The sequence below is a fragment of the Oncorhynchus kisutch genome, linkage group LG6, assembly GCF_002021735.2.
Source record: "Oncorhynchus kisutch isolate 150728-3 linkage group LG6, Okis_V2, whole genome shotgun sequence".
Classification (NCBI taxonomy): domain Eukaryota; kingdom Metazoa; phylum Chordata; class Actinopteri; order Salmoniformes; family Salmonidae; genus Oncorhynchus; species Oncorhynchus kisutch.
The window spans coordinates 57,600,749-57,622,269 of record NC_034179.2 but is presented as its reverse complement, the minus strand read 5'-3'; the positions used below and the strand labels follow the sequence as shown (position 1 = coordinate 57,622,269).

The 21,521-nt window shown below is 41.6% G+C and overlaps 1 protein-coding gene across 1 annotated transcript; it reads left to right on the top strand.

Moving 5' to 3' along the window:
• Nucleotides 1-361: 361 nt before the first annotated feature.
• On the top strand, nucleotides 362-17,024 carry LOC109893030 (14-3-3 protein gamma-1). The gene is made up of 2 exons (XM_020486024.2): nucleotides 362-621; nucleotides 11,948-17,024. Exons 1-2 carry the CDS (start codon nucleotides 535-537, stop codon nucleotides 12,602-12,604), a joined length of 744 nt encoding a protein of 247 aa, XP_020341613.1. The 5' UTR covers nucleotides 362-534; the 3' UTR covers nucleotides 12,605-17,024.
• Nucleotides 17,025-21,521: the final 4,497 nt, after the last annotated feature.

Below are 21,521 nucleotides of genomic sequence, written 5' to 3'. Positions count from 1 at the left end.
GCAAAGTGACTCATATATGAAAGGTAGCCTAGGCTCTACACGTTCCACCATAAATGCCCTATTGGAGGCTATACTAGACCTTCTGTGGTAGAATTTGTATAAGAATAACCCTCACTCTTTACAGAGAGAAACACATTCATTGATTATATGCATACCATTGTTCAATTATAGTGTGTTTGATGGTTTAGAATGAAAGATGCTAGCCTAAACCACTACATTTCCCACAGCACCCTGCGCAGAGTAAATAGCGTCTGATTCTAACGGTAAAATCCTATTTGTTACCGGTATCAGGCACGGACCGTTCTCCCAATAATGATTGTTACATCACTTCGCATAGACACGCCTTTTCAGGTGGTGACGCAATCCACGGAAAGTGGTAAGGAGGGGGAGGGGGTGTCCCGTCTGCACGCGCAGACAGCAGACAGCAGCTGCAGCAAGAGGACCTCTGGTAACGTTCACTGCATTGCTGAGAGTGACATATTACCATTTAAACTTGACCAATTCTAGAATAACATTGTATTAACGACAGCTAAAATGGTTGATCGCGAGCAACTGGTGCAGAAAGCCAGGCTGGCCGAACAGGCTGAAAGATATGATGATATGGCAGCAGCCATGAAATCGGTAAGTTCTGCTTTGGAATCATATTTCTGAGTATCATAAGGAATCAAAAATAACCTCCACTTTCTAATACTTACACTTTCATTTTTTTCTGTTTTGTTTGATGTAGCTAGGCTTACATAAAGAATAACTGTGGTGTATCCTATGGCAATTATCGTTCCCTGATTATTGTAGTGTTCCATATTTGGTGTATTAAACATACCATGAAAGATCATTATTATGTCAAAACCTTCAACTGGAATAAGACAGGGGAAAGCCAATATATCATGCCAGTGACATTTTTTGGAACTTTACTGGCAAGGCCCATGTAGGCTTTCACCATACCTTTCGACATCTGTTTTATTTTTAAATCCGGCGATTATTTGCTCACCGTTCATTATCTTTATGAAAGGTAATGTTTATTGAAACATTGAGCTATGTATGGTCAGTTATTACCTCATAGCCTAGTAGAAATGGGTTGTCAATGTGGAATACGGCTGTCAGATGATGAAAACAGCGAACGAATGCGGACTGTGTGATCTTAGGGCGGTGCCTTTTGCTAGGTTGCTTTTTAATCAGCTAGACAGCATGGCAGTAATGATAGGAGGCAATAACCGACAAAGCACCTTGCTCTGTAGATGAAACCTGTTTGTTTAATTGTTGATCTAACTGAATTAAATTGAAAGGACAGATACAATTGGCAGGGAGGGGCAGTGGAATCTTCGCATAAAACGATGAACATTTGGCTAGACACCAGAGGGAAAGCAATTTACTGGTAGCCGACTCTAGGTTTACTGTAGGTTACTGCAATGAGAGTGACAGCAGGGTTGGAGATAGGCATGTCCCATTCCCTGATTGTGATGATGTTCCCTAAACATGACAATCTCCCGCGAAGATGCATTATTAGTCACATCTATCATTGTGAGGAAATCAATTTACGCACACACACAATGTCATAAAATCTACCCACCTGTGTAGAATAGGCCTAACACAAACGTTAGTGTCGTAGCCGATATCGATTTGGGCAATAAACAATATCCCCATAAAATATGATCCTGGGAACCTGAAACGTGGGTGGCAGCAGAAATCCTTCCAGAACGTTCTGTGGTTGTCATATTGCAGTGGATTCAATGTGCAGACTAGAACGTGTTAGAATGGTCAGGGTTGTGAATTCAATCTCAAAGACACATTATAGCACCCAATGCTTTATACTTGCGTCCTCCTCGACCCCCTTGAAAGGAAGGCATAGCAGTTTCTTGCACTAGGCGTGTCGCAGTGTGCCAAGGTGCAGTACCCGTATTGCACCATTTCAGAATCAGACTCAGCCCATTTATCTGTAGCCCACAATTCAGAAATGCAGGAATTCTGTAATTGATGATATTGCCTACTCACTGTATATACAATAGCTGAGGAAGTATATGATATGGAGGCTTAATCCAATTATATGATCTGGCCAGGCCACTATGGAGTTCCTGGGATCTATCCACTGAGGTTGTCTGTCTAGCCTATCTCTCATCCTCATTCTGACCCCAAAAAACATGAATGCCAATTACTGTGGCCTACCATCTACCCAATAGCATATTCAGTCTCTACAAACTCAGAATAGGCATCAGGGCAAACTGTATTACATCAATAGAATAGAAGAAGAGAGTATAGTAGGCGATCCACGTTAAGTAGAAAATCCTAAATAAATTGTCTATATCCACCTCTGAGGTAATGCTCTGTCACAGACTACTAGTCCATATAGAAGGCATGGTATAATTACCTTGAACAGTGCACTATAATGTTGAGGGGTTACTTTAGTACACTGTAATAACACAGACACAGATTTAATTACAGAAGCTGGCAGTAGTATTAGTCATGAATTATACTCTTCAGGACAGCAGGCTGCTTCAGGGCCAGGTGGTGATAATGTCAGAGGGGAGAAGGGCTTTGGCTCCTCCCTCTAAATGATGCTGAGTCAGAGATGGAGGAAGTCCACCCCCATCCTTATCCCCGGTCCCATCCCCAGCCCGGCCTGACTCCCCTGCAGATGCAGCCCCATCCCGAACTCCAGCCCCATGCAGCCCGAGCCAGCCCCCAACACCAGCTCCAGCCCTGGCTGTGCTGCAGCAGTGGGTATCAGGGTGTGTCTGACTGATTTTTGATTTAGCTGCCACTCCACTGGGCATCAGTGGCAAGGGATTCCCCGGCCATCAGTTACATTTTCTGGGGAAATGACGAGTGGTTGGCAGTAGTGGTATGCTGGCATTCTACTTCGTTGTCACTACCCACATGCAGAGGATCCCTCCTCTAAAGTCAGTCAGTTAGTCGACCGTTAACGTGTCAAAAGAGAATGTGATGCATGTATACTTGGATGGCATTCAATAATTATATTTTCCTTCACCATGGTGACATTTTTACAATACTGGTATTGATATTTTAGAGCAATTATTCTGGTTGTGGTACTAGAGCGGGGACCCCAGGAAGAGTAGCAAATGGGGATCCTAATAAACTAGACTAGAGCAGTAGATATGTAGAGGTACCTGCCCTGCGTGAATTTGCCAAATTCAAGCACTGAATGTTATATGCAACGTTATAAACAGGATTTTTAACAGTTACTCAATTCAAAGCAGTAAAGCATATGTGGTTGGGCTGATGATGTAACATGTTTTTCATTCATCAGTCGGGTGAATGAACCCTCGCACTATAACTCAGAATCTGAGTCAGAAATGGTTCACATGCTGGGCTTCTATCTGAGGTGAAGCAGTTCATTCATCCTTTGGGGGAGAGAGAATGGGGAAAAGTGCGGGGAGGAGGGTTGCATCCAGTGTCACCCTGTGATGTCATGTTTCCTTTAGTGTCTGTCTGTCACGATCATCGTTGTAAGCATACTCGGACCAAGGCGCAGCGTGAAATGGGTTCCACATCTTTTCATTTGTGAAACGCACAAAAAAACAATAAAGAGCAAATGACACGTGAAGCTATGGAGTGCTCACAGGTAACTACACATCAACAAGATCCCACAAAACACAGTGGGGAAATGGCTGCCTAAATATGATCCCCAATCAGAGACAATGATAAACAGCTGCCTCTGATTGGAAACCATATACCAGGCCAACATAGAAATACACACACTAGATTACCCACCCTAGTCACACACCGACCTAACCAAAATAAAGAATAAAAAACTCTCTCAGGTTAGGGCGTGACACTGCCCTACTTTACCGTCTTAGAAAATAAAGACCATCATGCTGTTGAATAGGCAGCTTTTATTTTTTTATTTAACATTTACTTAACTAGGCAATTCAGTTAAGAACAAATTCTTATTTACAATGATGGCCTACCCCGGGCAAACCTGTCACACTGGTATAAATGATTCGGGAGACAGGCGCAGGAATGCATAACAAGGTTTTTTATTTTACCCAATTTACGGCGTGCCATGTAAAGGCACGGGGACGAAGACCAAACCAACACGTAACAAAAACAGGGTTGAAACACAAACAAAATTAGCGAGGAGTACCTCGAGTAAATAACACTAGCGCGCAATGATTAAGATCTGCGCAATCCACAAGGGCACGAAAGCCCAAAACAGACAGCACAGGTTCTCACACGCACAAACGGACATGGGAACAATATTCAACAACACCATGGTGAACAAAGTGATACAGCCTGGAATCAAACCAGGGTCTGTAGTGACGCCTCTAGCACTGAGATGCAGTGTCTTAGACCACTGGGCCACTCAGGAGCTACCTGATCCCCCAATACCCTTCCTGTCCCCTGAACCTTTGTCAGAGCTTTTGTGATCATCTCATTTCACTGGCACCTTATTTATTATTTCATACCGATCTAAAATGAAAGGTAACATTCTCCAGATTATAAATGACAGTAGGCTATTACTCAAATGTGTCGAATCGTAAATCCCGCCTTGATGCTGTGTATCTTGAATGCTGTACCCTCCTCACTCTCTGTATTGTAGCAGGGCAGGTTATCACCCTCACTACCAACATGGACCTGGCTTTAAAAAACATACTAACTTACTCATGTTTTTTCCTTGCCTTTTACGCATTGTATTTTTATATGCCTGCCGCAGCAGCAATGACAGAGACAGAGAAAAACTTCTATGAAAAACTGCAGTCATGTATGGTTATATAACAACAAAGAGCTACTTGAAGCAACCCCCTTCCCTGAAACACCCACACACACACACACACACACACACACACACACACACACACACACACACACACACACACACACACACACACACACACACACACACACACACACACACACACACACACACACACACACACACACACATACACACACACACATACATCCCCCTTTCCCAGCAGCACGCCCTCTCTTTTCCACTCTTCCTCTCTCCCTTTCTCTCTCCCTCTCTCTGCCTTAACCAGCCATCCACGCTCGCACCACTCTCACAGCTAGTGACGTCAGGTAGCGCTAGCACACGTCGTCTCTGTGCTCTGCAGCCTGATAGAGGGAGAGGGTAGGCAGGAGAGATGTCACTTTAAGTTAGAGAGAAAGGGAAAGCAAGGGAGGAAGTGCAAGGGAATGAGGAGAAAGTGATGACAGGAAGGATGAAAGAGAGATGGGGAGAGAAACAGAGGTGGGGGGTGTAAGCGATGAAGAGATCGGGAGCTAGGGACATGTAGACTGAGCCCACTCTTGTGTTAGTCGGGTCATTCCTACAATCTGGTGCATTTTCTGTCCCCAGGAAATATCACCTCGTATCACCTTCTATTTCGTGTCAAATGTGGCTTCCAAAGGGCTTTAAAGATAAAGTTATGTGTCCTTTACCATAAAAACACAAAGAAATGGATCTCAAAGGGAATTTTATGCACTTTTAGTGGATGTAGGCATTTTCGCATTGTCCCCGGGTGCTATTAACAAACTTCTATGAGAGATTATTTTATAATCCTACTTAAAATGTTCATGAATATTGTGTTTGTTATTATTGTATTTTAAGGTCCCTGATTTCCCTTTCCACCCTGTTAGTATGTTGTAATTCCCCTTTAAGAAAACAGCCCATTCCCACAATGACATAACGTTCAGGAAGTGTCATAATTCTTTGAGTGTGAAATCGGTGCAAAGCTAAATAAATATACACACTCTGTTTTATATATATTTTCCATATTTCATGAGTTATTCTGTTTGTGTCACTCATAAATCTCCACCCTGTTAGGCTAAATTAATATTAATAAAAAATATACACTACCGTTCATTTTTTTTGTCCATTAAAATAACATCAAATTGATCAGAAATACAGTGTAGACATTGTTAATGTTGTAAATGATTAAAGTAATTGGAAACAGCATATTTTTTATGGAATATCTACATAAGTGTAGATATTAGCAGGATACATCACTCCTGTGTTCCAATGGCACGTTGTGTTAGCTAATCCAAGTTTAGTATTTTAAAAGGCTGATTGATCATTAGAAAACCCTTTAGCATTTATGTTAGTACAGCTGAAAACTGTTGTCCTCATTAAAGAAGCAATAAAACTGTCCTTCTTTAGACTAGTTGAGTATCTGGAGCACAAGCATTTGTGGGTTCGATTACGCCTAAGTAGATATTCCATAAAAAATCAGCCATTTCCAGCTACAATAGTCATTTACAACATTAACAATGTCTACACTGTATTTCTGTTTTAATGGACAAAAAATGTGCTTTTCTTTAAAAAATAAGGACATTTCTAAGTGACCGCAAACTTTTGAATGGAAGTGTATATATTTTTTTAAATATGTTTGATAGAGAACTCAATCAAACATGGAAATATTGTTAGAAAAGATATTAAATAAATTACTAATATATTTATATTTTATTGTATATACAGTTGAAGTCGGAGGTTTACATACACTTAGGTTGGAGTCATTAAAACTTGTTTTTCAACCACTCCACAAATTTATTGTTAACAAACTATAGTTTTGGCAAGTCGGTTAGGACATCTACTTTGTGCATGACACAAGTAATTTTATAATTTATTTATAAGATTATTTCACTTATAATTCACTGTATCACAACTCCAGTGGGTCAGAAGTTTATCAACACTAAATTGACTGTGCCTTTAAACAGCTTGGAAAATTCCAGAAAATGATGTCATGGCTTTAGAAGCTTCTGATAAGCTTTTTACATAATTTGAGTCAATTGGAGGTGTACCTGTGGATGTATGTCAAGGCCTACCTTCAAACTCATTGCCTCTTTGCATGACATCATGGGAAAATCAAAAGAAATCAGCCAAAGACCTCAGAAAAAAATGTAAGACCTCCAAACAATTTGGTTCATCCTTGGGAGCAATTTCCAAATGCCTGAAGGTACCACGTTTATCTGTACAAACAATAGTACGCAAGTATAAACACCATGGGACCACGCAGCCGCATACCTCTCAGGAAGGAGACACGTTCTGTCTCCTAGAAATGAACGTACTTTGGTGCGAAAAGTGCAAATCAATCCCAGAACAACAGCAAAGGACCTTGTGAAGATGCTGGAGGAAACCGGTACAAATATATCTATATCCACAGTAAAACGAGTCCTATATTGACATAACCTGAAAGGCTGCTCAGCAAGGAAGAAGCCACTGCTCCAAAACCTCCATAAAAAAGCCAGACTACAGTTTGCAACTGCACAAGACTGTAATTTTTTGAGAAATGTCCTCTGGTCCGATGAAACAAAAATATAACTGTTTTGGCCATAATGACGATTGTTATGTTTGGAGGAAAAAGGGGGAGGCTAGCAAGCCGAAGAACACCATTCCAACCATGAAGCACGGGGGTGGCAGCATGATGTTGTGGCGGTGCTTTGCTGCAGGACGGACTGGTGCCCTTCACAAAATAGATGGCATCATGAGGCAAGAAAATTATGTGGATATATTGAAGCAACATCTCAAGACATCAGTTAAGCTGCTTGGTTGCAAATGGGTCTTCCAACTGGACAATGACACCAAGCATACTTCCAAATTTGTGGCAAAATGGCTTAAGGACAACAAAGTCAAGGTATTGGAGTGACCATCACAAAGCCCTGACCTCAACCCTATAGAACATTTGTGGGCAGAATTGAAGAAGCTTGTGCGTGCAAGGAGGCCTACAAACCTGACTCAGTTACACCAGCTCTGTCAGGAGGAATGGGCCAAAATTCATCCAACTTATTGTGGGAAGCTTGTGGAAGACTACCCGAAACGTTAAACCCAAGTTACACAATTTAAAGGCAATGCTACCAAATACTAATTGAGTGTATGTAAACTTCTGACCCACTGGGAATGTGATGAAAGAAATAAAAGCTGAAATATATCATTCTCTCTACAATTATTCTGACATTTCACATTCTTAAAATAATGTGGTGATCCTAACTGACCTAAGACAGGGAATTTTTAAATGTCAGTAATTGTGAAAAACTGAGTTTAAATGTATTTGGCTAAGGTGTATGTAAACTTCCGACTTCAACTGTAGATACGAATTTGTAATATCTCATTGTGTAAACAATCCACCTAAATTTTTTAGGATTTAAGTGACTGAGTTTGACAAATATGTTTTTTTGAAAGTCAAACATATTGGTCCAAAAGGCACCCGATTTGAGGAATGACCCAGCCCTGCATCCATGTGTGGCCTTCAAGTAGGTGGGATGGGTTGCAGAGGTGGAACAAAATGAGTGTGGTGCCACTCCGCACCCTTTCCAACTTTAACCAACCTCACTTCCTCCGCTACATGCCTTCCCTTCTATAGATATTAGACATTAGTGGGCCTCAGCCATGATTCACAGTAGACAGCCATCAGAGAGAAATAATTGATCTTTTGGTTTCCTGTTGCTTTTGTTATCGTTTAACACACACAGATGTTTGGGAGTTGACAGCAGCCAGTGTGGGGATGAGTCACGAGAGAGCCAGGGCGATTGATGAGCTCTGCTGGCAGACAGAGGGCTCTATTGTGATCCCTGCACCACAGCTTCCGTCAGTCCTTTTTGTTTCACCCCCAGGCTGCTGAAATAAAGGCAGCCATGTTTTTACAAAGCCCATGGCCTGTCTAGTGTGTGTGTGTGTGTGTGTGTGTGTGTGTGTGTGTGTGTGTGTGTGTGTGTGTGTGTGTGTGTGTGTGTGTGTGTGTGTGTGTGTGTGTGTGCTTGCGTGTGTGTTTGAAAAGTAGTGTCAAGTGCTTGTTCTGTTGGTCATGCGCATTTCTCTGTTTCCCTACCTTTTCAGTAATAGCACAACAACACCAGTCCAGAGGTCATCTATATGGCCATTGTTCAATTTATGATGCTTTATGATGCAACACGTTGCATTATATGAAGGTAACTCAAGGTCAGTAGTATAATGTGTCCATTATTGTCTTGGAAGCATTGAAATTGTAGCGTGTGTCAGAGAGATGCTAGCTGTTCTACTGTTATATCAATTGAAATAACATTTTAAGAAGAAGATCTGTTGTTTTAGCAGTGGATACAGATAGGGCGAAAAGGTAATTCCTTGTGAGATACTATGAATTAGCCCATAGAGGGGATTGTCTTGGACATAGCTATTTGTGGACTGTGTGTGTGTGTATTAGCAGATCCTTCCCCTGACCCACTACCACACTATACCCCAATCCACTACCTCCACTGGCCATTCTCCTTATCCTGTCCTTGGGCTGTAGAGATAGAATATCTGGTTGTCCCAAACAAAGCAGATCTCTCAGTCAGTTCCCATGGAAACTGAAGATAGCATGATAGATAGATATTTTTTGCCTTTCAGAGTTCGGCCCCTCTCTGTTACAGTAGGTAGACACTAGCCAGTCATCTGGCCAGAGCAGAAGGCTGGGATTGGCTGGTTGTAACCAGCCACTTACCCTAGCCCTAACCCTAACCATAACCTTAATAATCAGAGCAGCTTACCGATCATTGCACCTGTACACAGCCCATCTGTAAATAGCCCACCCAACTACCTCATCCCCATATTGTTATTTATTTTTGCTATTTTGCACCCCAGAATCTCTACTTGCACATCATCATCTACACATTTATCACACAGTGTTAATTTTAAATTGTAATTATTTTGCAGTTATGGCCTATTTGTTGCTTTTACCTCCCTAATCTTACTACATTCGCACATACTGTATATAGATTTTTTCTATTGTGTTATTGACTGTACGTTTGTTTATTCCATGTGTAAATCTGTGTTGTTTTTGTCGCACTGCTTTGCTTTATCTTGGCCAGGTCACAGTTGTAAATGAGAACTTGTTCTCAACTGGCCTACCTGGTTAAATAAAGGTTAAATAAAAAATAAATTGTGTGTTGTTTTGACTTTGAAGAATCACTGAAGGAAGTTGATCTATGAAGGATTGTAAATGTCATGGAAGAGTTAGGGGTGAAATGGGTGTTCTCCTATATGATAACATTTCTGTGTGTTGGAGGATACACCTGTGCGTGTGAGCGGTATCAGCAGTTGAACTTGGTGTTTTATATATTACATTTTTGCAGGAATAAAAAGTTCCTTGTATAGCCAGTCCAAGGCTCCAAGCAATGTGGCAACGAAAATAACAACTCCCACTTGGACAATTTAGTAAGCTTTATGTGTAGCAGAAGAAAACACTGACAGCAAAGTAATCTCTTTTTTTCTTCAATCGAGGGCTGTAATCATCATAAGCGGCTTGGAATATTAGATTGAGCTATGACTCATAGATGACTTGCTCTGATTCTGGATGTGTACTGTAAGCTGTAATGCACAGAATTTGTCGGAGGAGAGAGTGGAACCCCTCTTGATTGGTTAGGGGAGGCAGAAAAAGGGACTGGGAAAGGGATATGTTCCAGACTATAGATAGATAAATAGATGAGGAGAGAGAGTGAGAGAAATTGAAAGAGAGAGAGAGAGAGAGAGAACTGAGAAAGATTAGAGAATAAATTATAGTGAACAATCTCCTCCTGCTCAATCAAATGATAGCTGACATGGAAAGATAAAAGGAGTGATTTCGGCCTCGACGTCACTGGAAAGGCAGGGCCGGGAGTGTAGTTACTATCTGCCCCTTGGATGTGCTATGCTCTCAAAGCTGGAGAAAGACTTAGAGAACCTCCAGGCTAACAAAAGTTTAAAAAAGTACCCTGTTCTCGTTATAGTTTTGAGGATTCTGATTAGAAATATAGTAGAGCAAAGTGTCACACTTTATTTGAATTGTCCGGATTATGTAGATGCTCTACATATGGTCATACTATTAACAAACTATCTGTTGATAAGCAGCTGATGGTTAAGGTTAGGGTTAAGTTTAACCGTTGTTCTGACAGCACTGGAAAATGACAATATATACCTTCAAAGCAATGCTTTTAGCTTTGGCAGTAAATTATCGTTGAGCTCCCAAGCTGACATCATCAAACAGCTAGCTGTAGATTGTTTTTCTGGACCCCTCTGCCAACGGGCCAAGAGAGCAAGGCGGCTTAAAGCAAGCAAGCAATCAAGTGGGTTTAGCTCTGTGCTTTTCTGATTTTTGTGTATTTAAATATCACCAAAATCTCTCTAGTTCGGGAGGTTAAGAATAGAAAGATTTTTTTTCTTCATAGACAACACATTCAGTAGGGCTATCATCAGACAAAGGGGGCTTGCTGCGAACTATACTGCCACAGCCACAAGCCAGGGCCCCATGCTCTGCTTTGAATGGGATTGGAGAGGAATTTAGGCCCTGAAACAGAGGCTGCGTCCATATGCACTACTTTTGACCAGAGCCCTTTGGGCCCTGGTGAAAAGTAGTGCACTATAAAATGGAATAGGGTGCCATTTGGGACATGCAACCAGAGAGTAGCTGGCTTTATATTCAGAGCAGAGGGTTAGGTATGTAAAGATGGCTGTGATGCGTGCGGCACCGCATGGTCTCTTCTCGTGGGGGTATAAAGGATTAAATCCTCTAGCCAGACAGACACAGGCCTGTGGAAACAAAACAAAACAAGCTTTCAGAGCAGGAGAAAGCCAATGAGAAGCCAGGGACAGGGGGATGATGTCAGCCTGCCACTTGCAGGCGTGGTCCAACCCCAGCCTGCAGCCTCTGGATGCCATGATCACTGGTGTAGAAGATCATGGGAGTTAGCCCATCTCTGACCTCGATCATTGTGAATCATGAATGACGATATGTGAATAGCTATTTAGGTTATATCAATATAATAGGATATTTCAGCTAGCAAGTGAACACATGGCATGGCATTACTATATCCTTTCCTATCCATAACGTTGGCAGAAGTGAGAGAACATGGCATCAATGAATGATTGCATGTTGGCCTAACGAAAAAAAAAGTTTTCAAATCTGACAATAAAAGTAATTAACAAGATTAAAATGCTGTTTTAAGGTAAACTGCAACTCTGAAACATTGCTGTCCCTCTTTCTCCCTCCTTGTCTCATAGGTGACAGAGTTGAATGAGGCCTTGTCCAATGAGGAGAGGAACCTGCTCTCTGTGGCCTATAAGAATGTGGTAGGGGCGCGGCGCTCGTCCTGGCGCGTCATCTCCAGCATCGAGCAGAAGACCTCGGCGGACGGCAACGAGAAGAAGATGGAGATGGTGCGTGCGTACCGCGAGAAGATCGAGAAGGAGCTGGAGACCGTGTGTCGGGACGTGCTCAACCTCCTGGACAACTTCCTGATCAAGAACTGCAACGAGACGCAGCACGAGAGCAAGGTGTTTTACCTGAAGATGAAGGGCGACTACTACCGCTACCTGGCCGAGGTGGCCACGGGCGAGAAGAGGGTCGGCGTGGTGGAGTCCTCTGAGAAGTCCTACAGCGAGGCCCATGAGATCAGCAAGGAGCACATGCAGCCCACCCACCCTATCCGCCTGGGTCTGGCCCTCAACTACTCCGTGTTCTACTACGAGATCCAAAATGCACCTGAGCAGGCCTGCCACTTGGCCAAGACCGCCTTCGATGACGCCATCGCTGAGCTGGACACCCTGAATGAAGACTCCTACAAAGACTCTACCCTCATCATGCAGCTGCTACGAGACAACTTGACACTCTGGACCAGCGACCAGCAGGATGACGAGGGTGGTGAGACCAACAACTAGAGAGTCCCTAAAGAGACTCCCGTGTCCTGTTTCAGCCAATACACACAACACCCCGCTCCCTCACAAATCACAACAAAATATGAAACCAGTTCTTAGAAATAAATGATTTGGCTGGTGGAACTTTGGCAGCCACTTTTGCCGTTGATGATACTACCGCAGCTGCAGTTCTTCATTTGTACACAAATTAAAAAAGTTAAGAAAAAATTGAAAGAGGAGTAGGAAGGGAGATGATTTTAGTTTTTAGTATCGTTAAAAAATAAATAGTTGAACCCCTTCCTTCTTGATTACCTCTGCGACATTTGCCAAACCACTTAAGAGGAAGAAGTTCTGTATCTCAAACAGTCAGTCTGGCTATTTGTAGAGGCTAAAAGTAGAGTCTGGCTATTTGGTTAGAAATGACACCCTCATACTGGCATAAAGACTGTTCTTATGGCACTAAATGAAATGGAGCTTCTTATTTAACTGATGTGGTGAGGGAGGAGGAGCATTCAAAATCGTAAGGGGAGATAGAAGCTTGTGCAAAAAAAAAAAAAACTTGAATGTCATCGCCTCGCAAAAAGAAAGAGTTGCAAATAGGTTCCAGAGAGGGAGAAATAGGTATCGTACCTCTAGCTAACCACTTCAGACTTACCAACATGGAATCTAAAAGGTGTGCATCACCCTGTAATGGTAATCGTTGTGTGAAAGCAGGTATCCTCTGTGATTATTGAACATACATAACCAATGTTTTGTTCCCATGATGTCAGGAATGTGTTTGTACTCAGTGACAGACTATATTACTGTAACTAAAGTAGTAAATACACAGCCAGTGCAGCCCTCTAATGCGCTGATATGCTATACATAAACATTTTCAAGCACCTGGTTATTATTATTATTATTATTACTCTCCCCTTACCTAGGTTGTCACGGGTGCCATATTAATAGAATATGAAACTATGCTAATACAAAGAAAATCACTAAAACAACAAAAACAATGATCTTGCAGAGGAGATCATTTGATATTGTAAGACAACAGAATATTTTGTCCTAAATTACGGTATATTCATGTTTACAACAATCTTGGATCCATGACACTGAGTTGACTGGAACCACATACTCAGTGGACAAAATACACATTACCTGGCCTATATGGACACGCCTGGTGCCCAAAACTGATGACGTATGTCACACAGCTGTGAGTGGAGACGAATGGATTCGGTACTGACAGTCAGTCAGCCGTCCTGTTGAGCCCTTCCCAGCTAGCTAGTTTATGCTGGCTAGCTGGCAACAACAGCAGCATGGCACTAGTTATAACTTGTAAAAGAAAGTGCTTTTTATTTCCACGGATGAAATAACTTGTAGATTGGTCACCATCTGGATGTCACCGTGCCATGCCAATTAGCTAACGTAACGACAAGCCGGTGTGAATGACCAGTGCAACAGTGTTGTATCGAGGTACTTCCCAGTTCCCACTGTTGCTTCCCACTGGGCAGCAGTTGCTTCACCAGGCAGCTGTAACACATTTTCGCTTGCGGTAGCTATTTGTTTCATCCCACTTCATTATATTTAGAGTAGGATAGCAGCCTACACGAGAAATCACTTGTAATATTGGTAGTATAGTATGTCACCGTGATACAGTCTTCTGCTCAATGGGGCACAGTGTGTCCTTCACCCCACTTGCTGACCACTGCTATACTGCTGTAAGGAGAGGAAAGTAGCTAGATAGTTTAGCCAATATCAGGCCGGGTGACAACTAAAGCACAGTTATTGTAATGATTTTAACCGAAACAAATATTTCCGTTAAAAACAGAATGATTCTGAACACTCCCAAGTCCCAGCTTTGGCATACAAGTAAAACATTATGTCTGAAGTTTCTAGCCACAAACATAAACTAGCTAGCTGGGAAAAGCTCATTAAGATGCCTGACTGAAATGACTAGACCGAATCCGTTTGTTCCCACTCAACTCTCGCTGCGTGACAGTTTTGGGCACAAGGAATGTGCATATAGTCTCTCCCAATCTAAAAGCATATTTGAGATTTGTGGATTTTATTTTTGTGTTAACTTTTTTAATTGTCAAGAAATGCACTTGCCTATTAAACTGTTTCTTCAGTGTAAGACGATAACTGCTCCAATATTCTCGATAATATAATATTGTGCATGCTGGTGATGTATTTATATACAGTAGCTTGACTTTATTATTATTAACCTATACTGTGGATGTTACGTATTCATATGAACATGAAATGACTAGACTTCAGTCTGATTTATTTTCTATTTATACTTTATATTGCATTGTTGACATTTTATTTGAATCTGTGTTTCCTTTACTCCATTTGCTGAAAGTACGCTATGCCAAAACAATGATTGTTAACAATAAATTGATCTGTAATGGACATTGCTATAGTGACATGCAATTCTTGTATTTGTGCTTTTGCATAACAAAAGGCGGAGGATCCCAAATAATTATAATAAAAGCAGAGGAAAAAAAACACCAGTGTTAGCTCAACCTTCGACCTTACCGTCGGGAGGTTTTGTCATAGTGACATATAGTGTAGATGTAGAACGATCACACTGTAAAATAGTTCATTTATTTGAGTCACCTTTCTGTGCTTTTAATGTCACATGATGCTGTGAGATAGTCAAGATTGAACCGTGTTTGATTTTCTACGTAGGAATACTCATGAAACATTATTGTCGTTTTTTTTTTATACCATTTTTACTTTCATCTGTCTTCTGCTATCTTAAATGTGAATAATGTAGCGGTTGCACAAGAGAAAATAATAACAACAATAATAACAATGATAATAACAACTTCATTCAAATATTGCAAAGCTCTTCTAACCACATTTCAGTGCTGCTGTTGTTGAAATCCTATCGTCATATACAGCAGTCGGTGTTTGGCCTTTTCAGATGACTTTCTGATGCTGTTTTGCTTTGTGTTCTTACAATGTTACTTCTTCTTGATGAATCCAAAGGGGCTCCTTAGATTCCCATTTTTGTCATGGCAATATAATGGATACTGTTTTAGTACAACGAGGCAGATGTAGTACTGTTATAGCTGTTGTTCACTACAGGTAGGAAGGAAGGAAGATATACAGATGGATAGATATAGTTTTACATTTATTGTACACTAAATATAGTTACATGTGCATTTTATATAGTATATAATGAGATATTTATCATATATTGTGAACACCTCTGTTGCATCTGTTGTCAATGCAGTTGTACAGTTGTTCATGGATGGCTAGATACTGTAGGTAGGTAGGTAGGTATGTAGGTAGGTAGGTAGGTAGGTAGGTACACGAAGGGTTCTTTGGCTGTCCCCATAGGATAAACCTTTTTGGTTCCCGGTAGAACCCCTTTGGGTTCCATGTAGAACCCTCTGTGGAAAGGGTTGAACATATAACTCAAAAAGGGTTCTACCTGGAAAAAGGGTTCTTCAAAGAGTTCTCCTATGGGGACAGCCAAATAACCCTTTTAGGTTCTAGATAGCACCTTTTTCTAAGTGTAGGTAGGTAGGTTTTAGATAGATAGATAGATAGATATTGTAATTAGGTACATAGCTAGGTCGCTAGATATATATTTTTATAGTTTGGTGTTAACAAATTATAACATATACATTTTGGATAAGAAACAGCAAGCCACTGAGTTGCTCTACTGGAGAAAATCTGCAGTAACTTAACTTGTGTTGTAGTGTACTGTCATGTTGAAAAGCAGCATTTGGTCCAGGCTTCCTCCAGTGCCACCCAATGCTATCTCTCAGATTGTTCAGGGCCTCTTAACTAAATGCTGCATCTAATCTAGCATCTGGCACCAACAGTTCTCAACTGAAGTTTGAAAGCTGGTTACTCGCTTATCCAACCACACAATGCCGGTTTAATGTAACATCTGCCTATGTCACATCCTGAAAGCCAAACAGCTGGTTGTCCTCAGTGTGACATCATCAAACTGTGACCTGTTCAGCTGACCTGGAAACACAGTGATGGTTATGGTTGTCTGCCCTGCTAAGACAGTGAAGTGTAAATTTATTTATTTGTTTGTTTGCCTAGTTCTATTTTTTTGCCTATTCTCCATATACACCTTTTTTGTCACGGTGACATAACGGATGAACATAGATGAACAAATAAATCTTGATAGAAAGAACTATGACAGATGCTACAGGTTTACCATCACAATTGATGAATACATTTATAATGCAATCGGCAAACAGTATTAGATGTGAATGTGACATGAATTTAAACATGAATTCACATTCATTTAGATATGAATGTGATTTTAAAATCTTATTCCAAAAGTAATGCTCTTCTGTACCATAATATTATGATCGCCCCTGACCTGGCTGAAGGTTAAGATGCCTCATATGACTGAAACCCAATGTTTTCTCGTCCAACAAATGCAACACTGGTATGTATCAATAAAACTGTTGGTTCATAGAAAATACATCTGAATACAAATTCTTTCAATGCAAGGTTGACACGCACACGCGCACGCGCGCACACACACACACACACACACACACACACACACACACACACACACACACACACACACACACACACACACACACACACACACACACACACACTCACACACACACACACACACACACACACACACACACACACACACACACACACACACACACACACACACACACACACACACACACACACACACACACACACACACACGAGCCAGGCTTCACCTCAGTATAGGTTATAGTATAGGCTGGACTTGATACTTAGGTGAAATTAGGTCTTACGTTAGCTCTGGGTGACAGAAGGAGAAGAGCACCTCATGCTGAATCAGGGGAGAAATGTTACTGAACCAGGCCTAACCCCCATCCAACCCCACCCCTACCCCCTTTCCAAAGTCAAAAGCACAATCTATCTGGCTGAGTAAAATGGAGTCAATAGGCCATCTGTAAGCAGATTGTGTTCATTCCCCATAGTAGTTATTGATTTTGGTAACAGGCTCAGTTCCTCCACAGTCAATCGAAGACGGGGAAGGAGAAAAGCCCTTGATGAAACACTAGACGATTCTGGTAGAGCAGGGCTATTCCAGAACAGCTGATGGACAGAGAACAAGGGGCCCATCACATAGTCTACCAGTAAATTACAATGGCACCAAGCTGTCATATTTGCCAGATAAAACTTGTATCTATCAGTGCACATACCCAGTTGGTTTTGAAATTGCTTTACTTTTACTGACTGAAAATGTATCAGATGCAAATGACTAAATATCCATCATATCTTCTCATATGATGACAATCAAATTCATTGCCTACCATTGGGGGAAAAAAATACTGCTGATGTGAGAAAGGGCATGAAATGACACAAATGCATCCTCACTTGGCTCTGCACTGTACTAAGCCATGTCTTGTCAAAGAAGTTCTTTCAGAAGATGAATTATCATGCCCTGTTCTCCTATACAAGCTTTAGCCAATGGTAGCCGGGCTAGAGCATCAGCACTCACCAATCCAGTTGCTGTTGCTAAGGCTAGAATACGCATCCCCCACTCTCAGCAGCAGTCCTCCTCATTATAGGGCTACTGTACCAGACACATACACTTCTCTCATCCCCATTTTGCTGGAGATAAAAGCTAGTTGTGTTGAAGCGCATTTGGAATTTGGGAGGAAGTGTGCTCTTTATGTCTAGTCTAGTCTAGTATGGTTTTCCGTTGAAACAGAAAGATTCAGTTGAAACAATAATCAACTGATGCTTGGAAATGCACAGAATGATATATATTTTTTTAAAGTATAATATTAAAAATATATATTTTACAAATCTGAAAGTACAATGTCTGCAAATGATAATTACATAACAAAAGGCTCATCCTCATGTCCCTCCTCCACAGCCACTTTCTCAATAGGATTTGATGTTCATTCATGACATAACTTCTGCTCGACACAAAGGCCTCCATCCATGTGCTACTCAGAGACAGCATAGCTAAGCTGGGATGTCTTTCTGTCTGTTAAAAGTCATATCCTACACAGCGCATTTGTCTGATTGATTTAAATTACAACCCTCCTATACACTAGAAGCCTGACTAAAGGGGTCTCTGAGACAAATTACATGATTGGTTGATGCCCACAACGAGCTGATGTGATGGGTTTATGCCCACAACCTGCTGAAGTGATTGGTTTGATGCCCAAAATAAACTGCAGGGATTGGTTGATGCAGCTGTAAATCAGTCTGAGTCAAGGCTGTTCCTTCCTTTGCTTCCATTCTCATTTGCTCCTTTTCTCATTATCCTCTTCACACTCTTCTGTGAAGAAGTGCCCTCATCACAGAGAGGAGGATTGCTTACTCATGTTTCTCTCCTCGCAGCGGATCAAACAGAGGAGGGGGCATAAATGTATATATTTGGGATGGAGTGAGTGGTAGAGATGAGGACACGCATGCTGGTATGCATTATATTATACACAGCAAGAGGGAGAATGACTAATACAGATACAGTAGTGCATATGTGCATATGTGTGTGTATGTATGTATGTATGTGTGTGTGTGTGTGTGTGTGACTTTCTCTCTCTCTCTCTCACACACACACATGGCCTATATCTTACAAAGCCATCAGACCATTTGAAACACATTGGCCTAACCACACCTTTATACGCTCAAAACATTTTAACAATGGGACACATGGCACAATCAGTGTCATCGTGGGTTACCTTTGCCTGTTACTGTCTGAGACACAGGATTGATGGGATTGCATTTCCAACAGTGATTCAGCCCTCCAAGCAGAAAAAGACCTCATACATCATCACGTCACAAACTAATATGGTAAGAGGATTCTTGGTTTGTTCCCAGATAAGGAAGGTGTCTCCTGTCCTCATGTCTTGCAGGCTGCTGTGCGGCTTCTGTGACCCTGTGTTCTCAGACATCTCTGCTGGAGGTTATCCATCTGATCTTGGGAGTGAGTGTTCACTTTTGGTCACAGAGTACTGCTGATGGTGCAGTCTCTCACAAACATTCTGAAATCAATTTTCTCAGGGTGATGTCCTATGTGGTGAGTGAGTTCAAGGAGGAACTTATTTGTTTATTGGGTTACAGACAGTGAACAGGTGCTGTGGCTTTATGTTGCCTGTTAAATGTAGTTATAGGGGATTGGTGGTGGTGCAGTGCAGTGCAAAAAGGCTCAATTGCCAAGAGTCCATCTTTAACTGGTACTGTAATTTAGATACTGAAGTGATGCCTCTGAGAGCGATGGGGAAAGCATCTGAACAAATTCCATTCTTTCCCACCTTGCATTTATAAACATTGTCTCCAGATCATGTTAAGGGGGCTGCTGCCTTTAGCGAGCTGGCCTACTTAGACCTGTCAGCCTGGGTGGAGAGGATAGAGGGAGGATGGAGGGAGGATGGGGGAGGTGCGAGGAGGATGGAGAGGCATCCGGGGGATGAAGCAGCCAATAAGAGGGCTGATTGCTAATATCAGGGGTTGGCTGGGTGGCTGCAGCTGGATAGGATAGATGAGATAGAGATTACTAATTCAACAAGACATTAAAATGGAATGGGAATGGTAAGTCATATATGAGAAAAAAGCAGAAGACTGAAGTTCAGTGTCTTGCCCTATCAGTGACTTTGAAATAGAACTTCCACAAAGCTCCCTCTGCAGTAGATACTGTAATGAGTCGTTCAACCAATTCAGTGCCTTTTCAGAAAGGTCCCCAAAAAACGTTTGATTTCACCTAATTTTAACATGATCATAAAGAGCACATCTTCAACTTCCTAAAAAACATGATTCCCCATCTCAAGAGGTTAAAATTACTATAAAATGACCATAGTAAGTGCCTATTAAGTGCCTAATAAATGAACATGGTTGACCATAACATGGTTGACCCTCACCTTGGGGCTGCGGTGTTGCATGCTACGCCACTGCTTACAAGTTAATTATAACCTCTAGCACAGCCAGTGTAGTCAGCTCAGCTATCTCCATTGAGACCGTGTCTGTGCCTCGATCTAGGTTGAGCAAACAAAACATGGCGGTGTTCGCTTTAGCAATCTCACTGGAATGAAGACCTCCTCCATTCCTGTCATTATTGAAAGAGATTGTGATATCTCACATCTCAAAATGGGGCTACTTAATGTTAGATCCCTCACTTCCAAGGCAGTCACATAGTCAATGAACTAATCACTGATCATAATCTTGATGTGATTGGCCTGACTGCATTTTCATCTTTTGAACTTCTAGTCATGAAATCTATGCAGCCTATTCAATCACTTTTTATTGCTACTGTTTACAGGCCTCCTAGGCCATATACAGCTTTCCTCACTGAGTTCCCTGAATTCCTATCGGACCTTGTAGTCATGGCAGACAATATTCACATTTTTGGTGACTTTAATATTCACATGGAAAAGTCCATAGACCCACTCCAAAAGGCTTTGGGAGTCATCATCTGCTCAATGGGTTTTGTCCAACGTGTCTCCGGACCTACTCATTGCAAAATCCCTGATGTCTAAATTGTTTAGGTTTTTTTTCGAAATAGAGCCATTTGTGTGCACTTCCGTTAATACTGTATACCCTGGTATGGTACAGAAATGGTAGGATGGTATGAACATCTTGTCACGACTTCTACCGAAGTCGTTGCCTCTCCTTGTTCGGGCGGTGCTCGGCGTTCGACGTCACCGGTCTTCTAGCCATCATTGATCCTTTTTTAATTTTCCATTGGTTTTGTCTTGTCTTCCCACACACCTGTTTTCAATCCCATTCATTACCTGTTGTGTATTTAACCCTCTGTTTCCCCTCATGTCTTTGTCAGAGATTGTTTTATTGTCAGTGTAGTGTGATTGTTGTATAGGTGCGCGTCGGGTCCTCGTACCCATGTTTGTGTGTTTATGTACATTTAGTGTTATGGAGCATACTCCGTGGACTTTATTAAAAGACTCCATTTTACACTCCATTTCACTCTCCTGCGCCTGACTTCCCTGCCACCTAT

Coding starts and splice junctions, on each gene's coding strand:
- LOC109893030 (XM_020486024.2), top strand. CDS start 535: ATGGTTGATCGCGAGCAACTGGTGCAGAAAGCCAGGCTGGCCGAACAG. Junction 622..11,947: donor TGGCAGCAGCCATGAAATCG/GTAAGTTCTGCT, acceptor CTTGTCTCATAG/GTGACAGAGTTGAATGAGGC.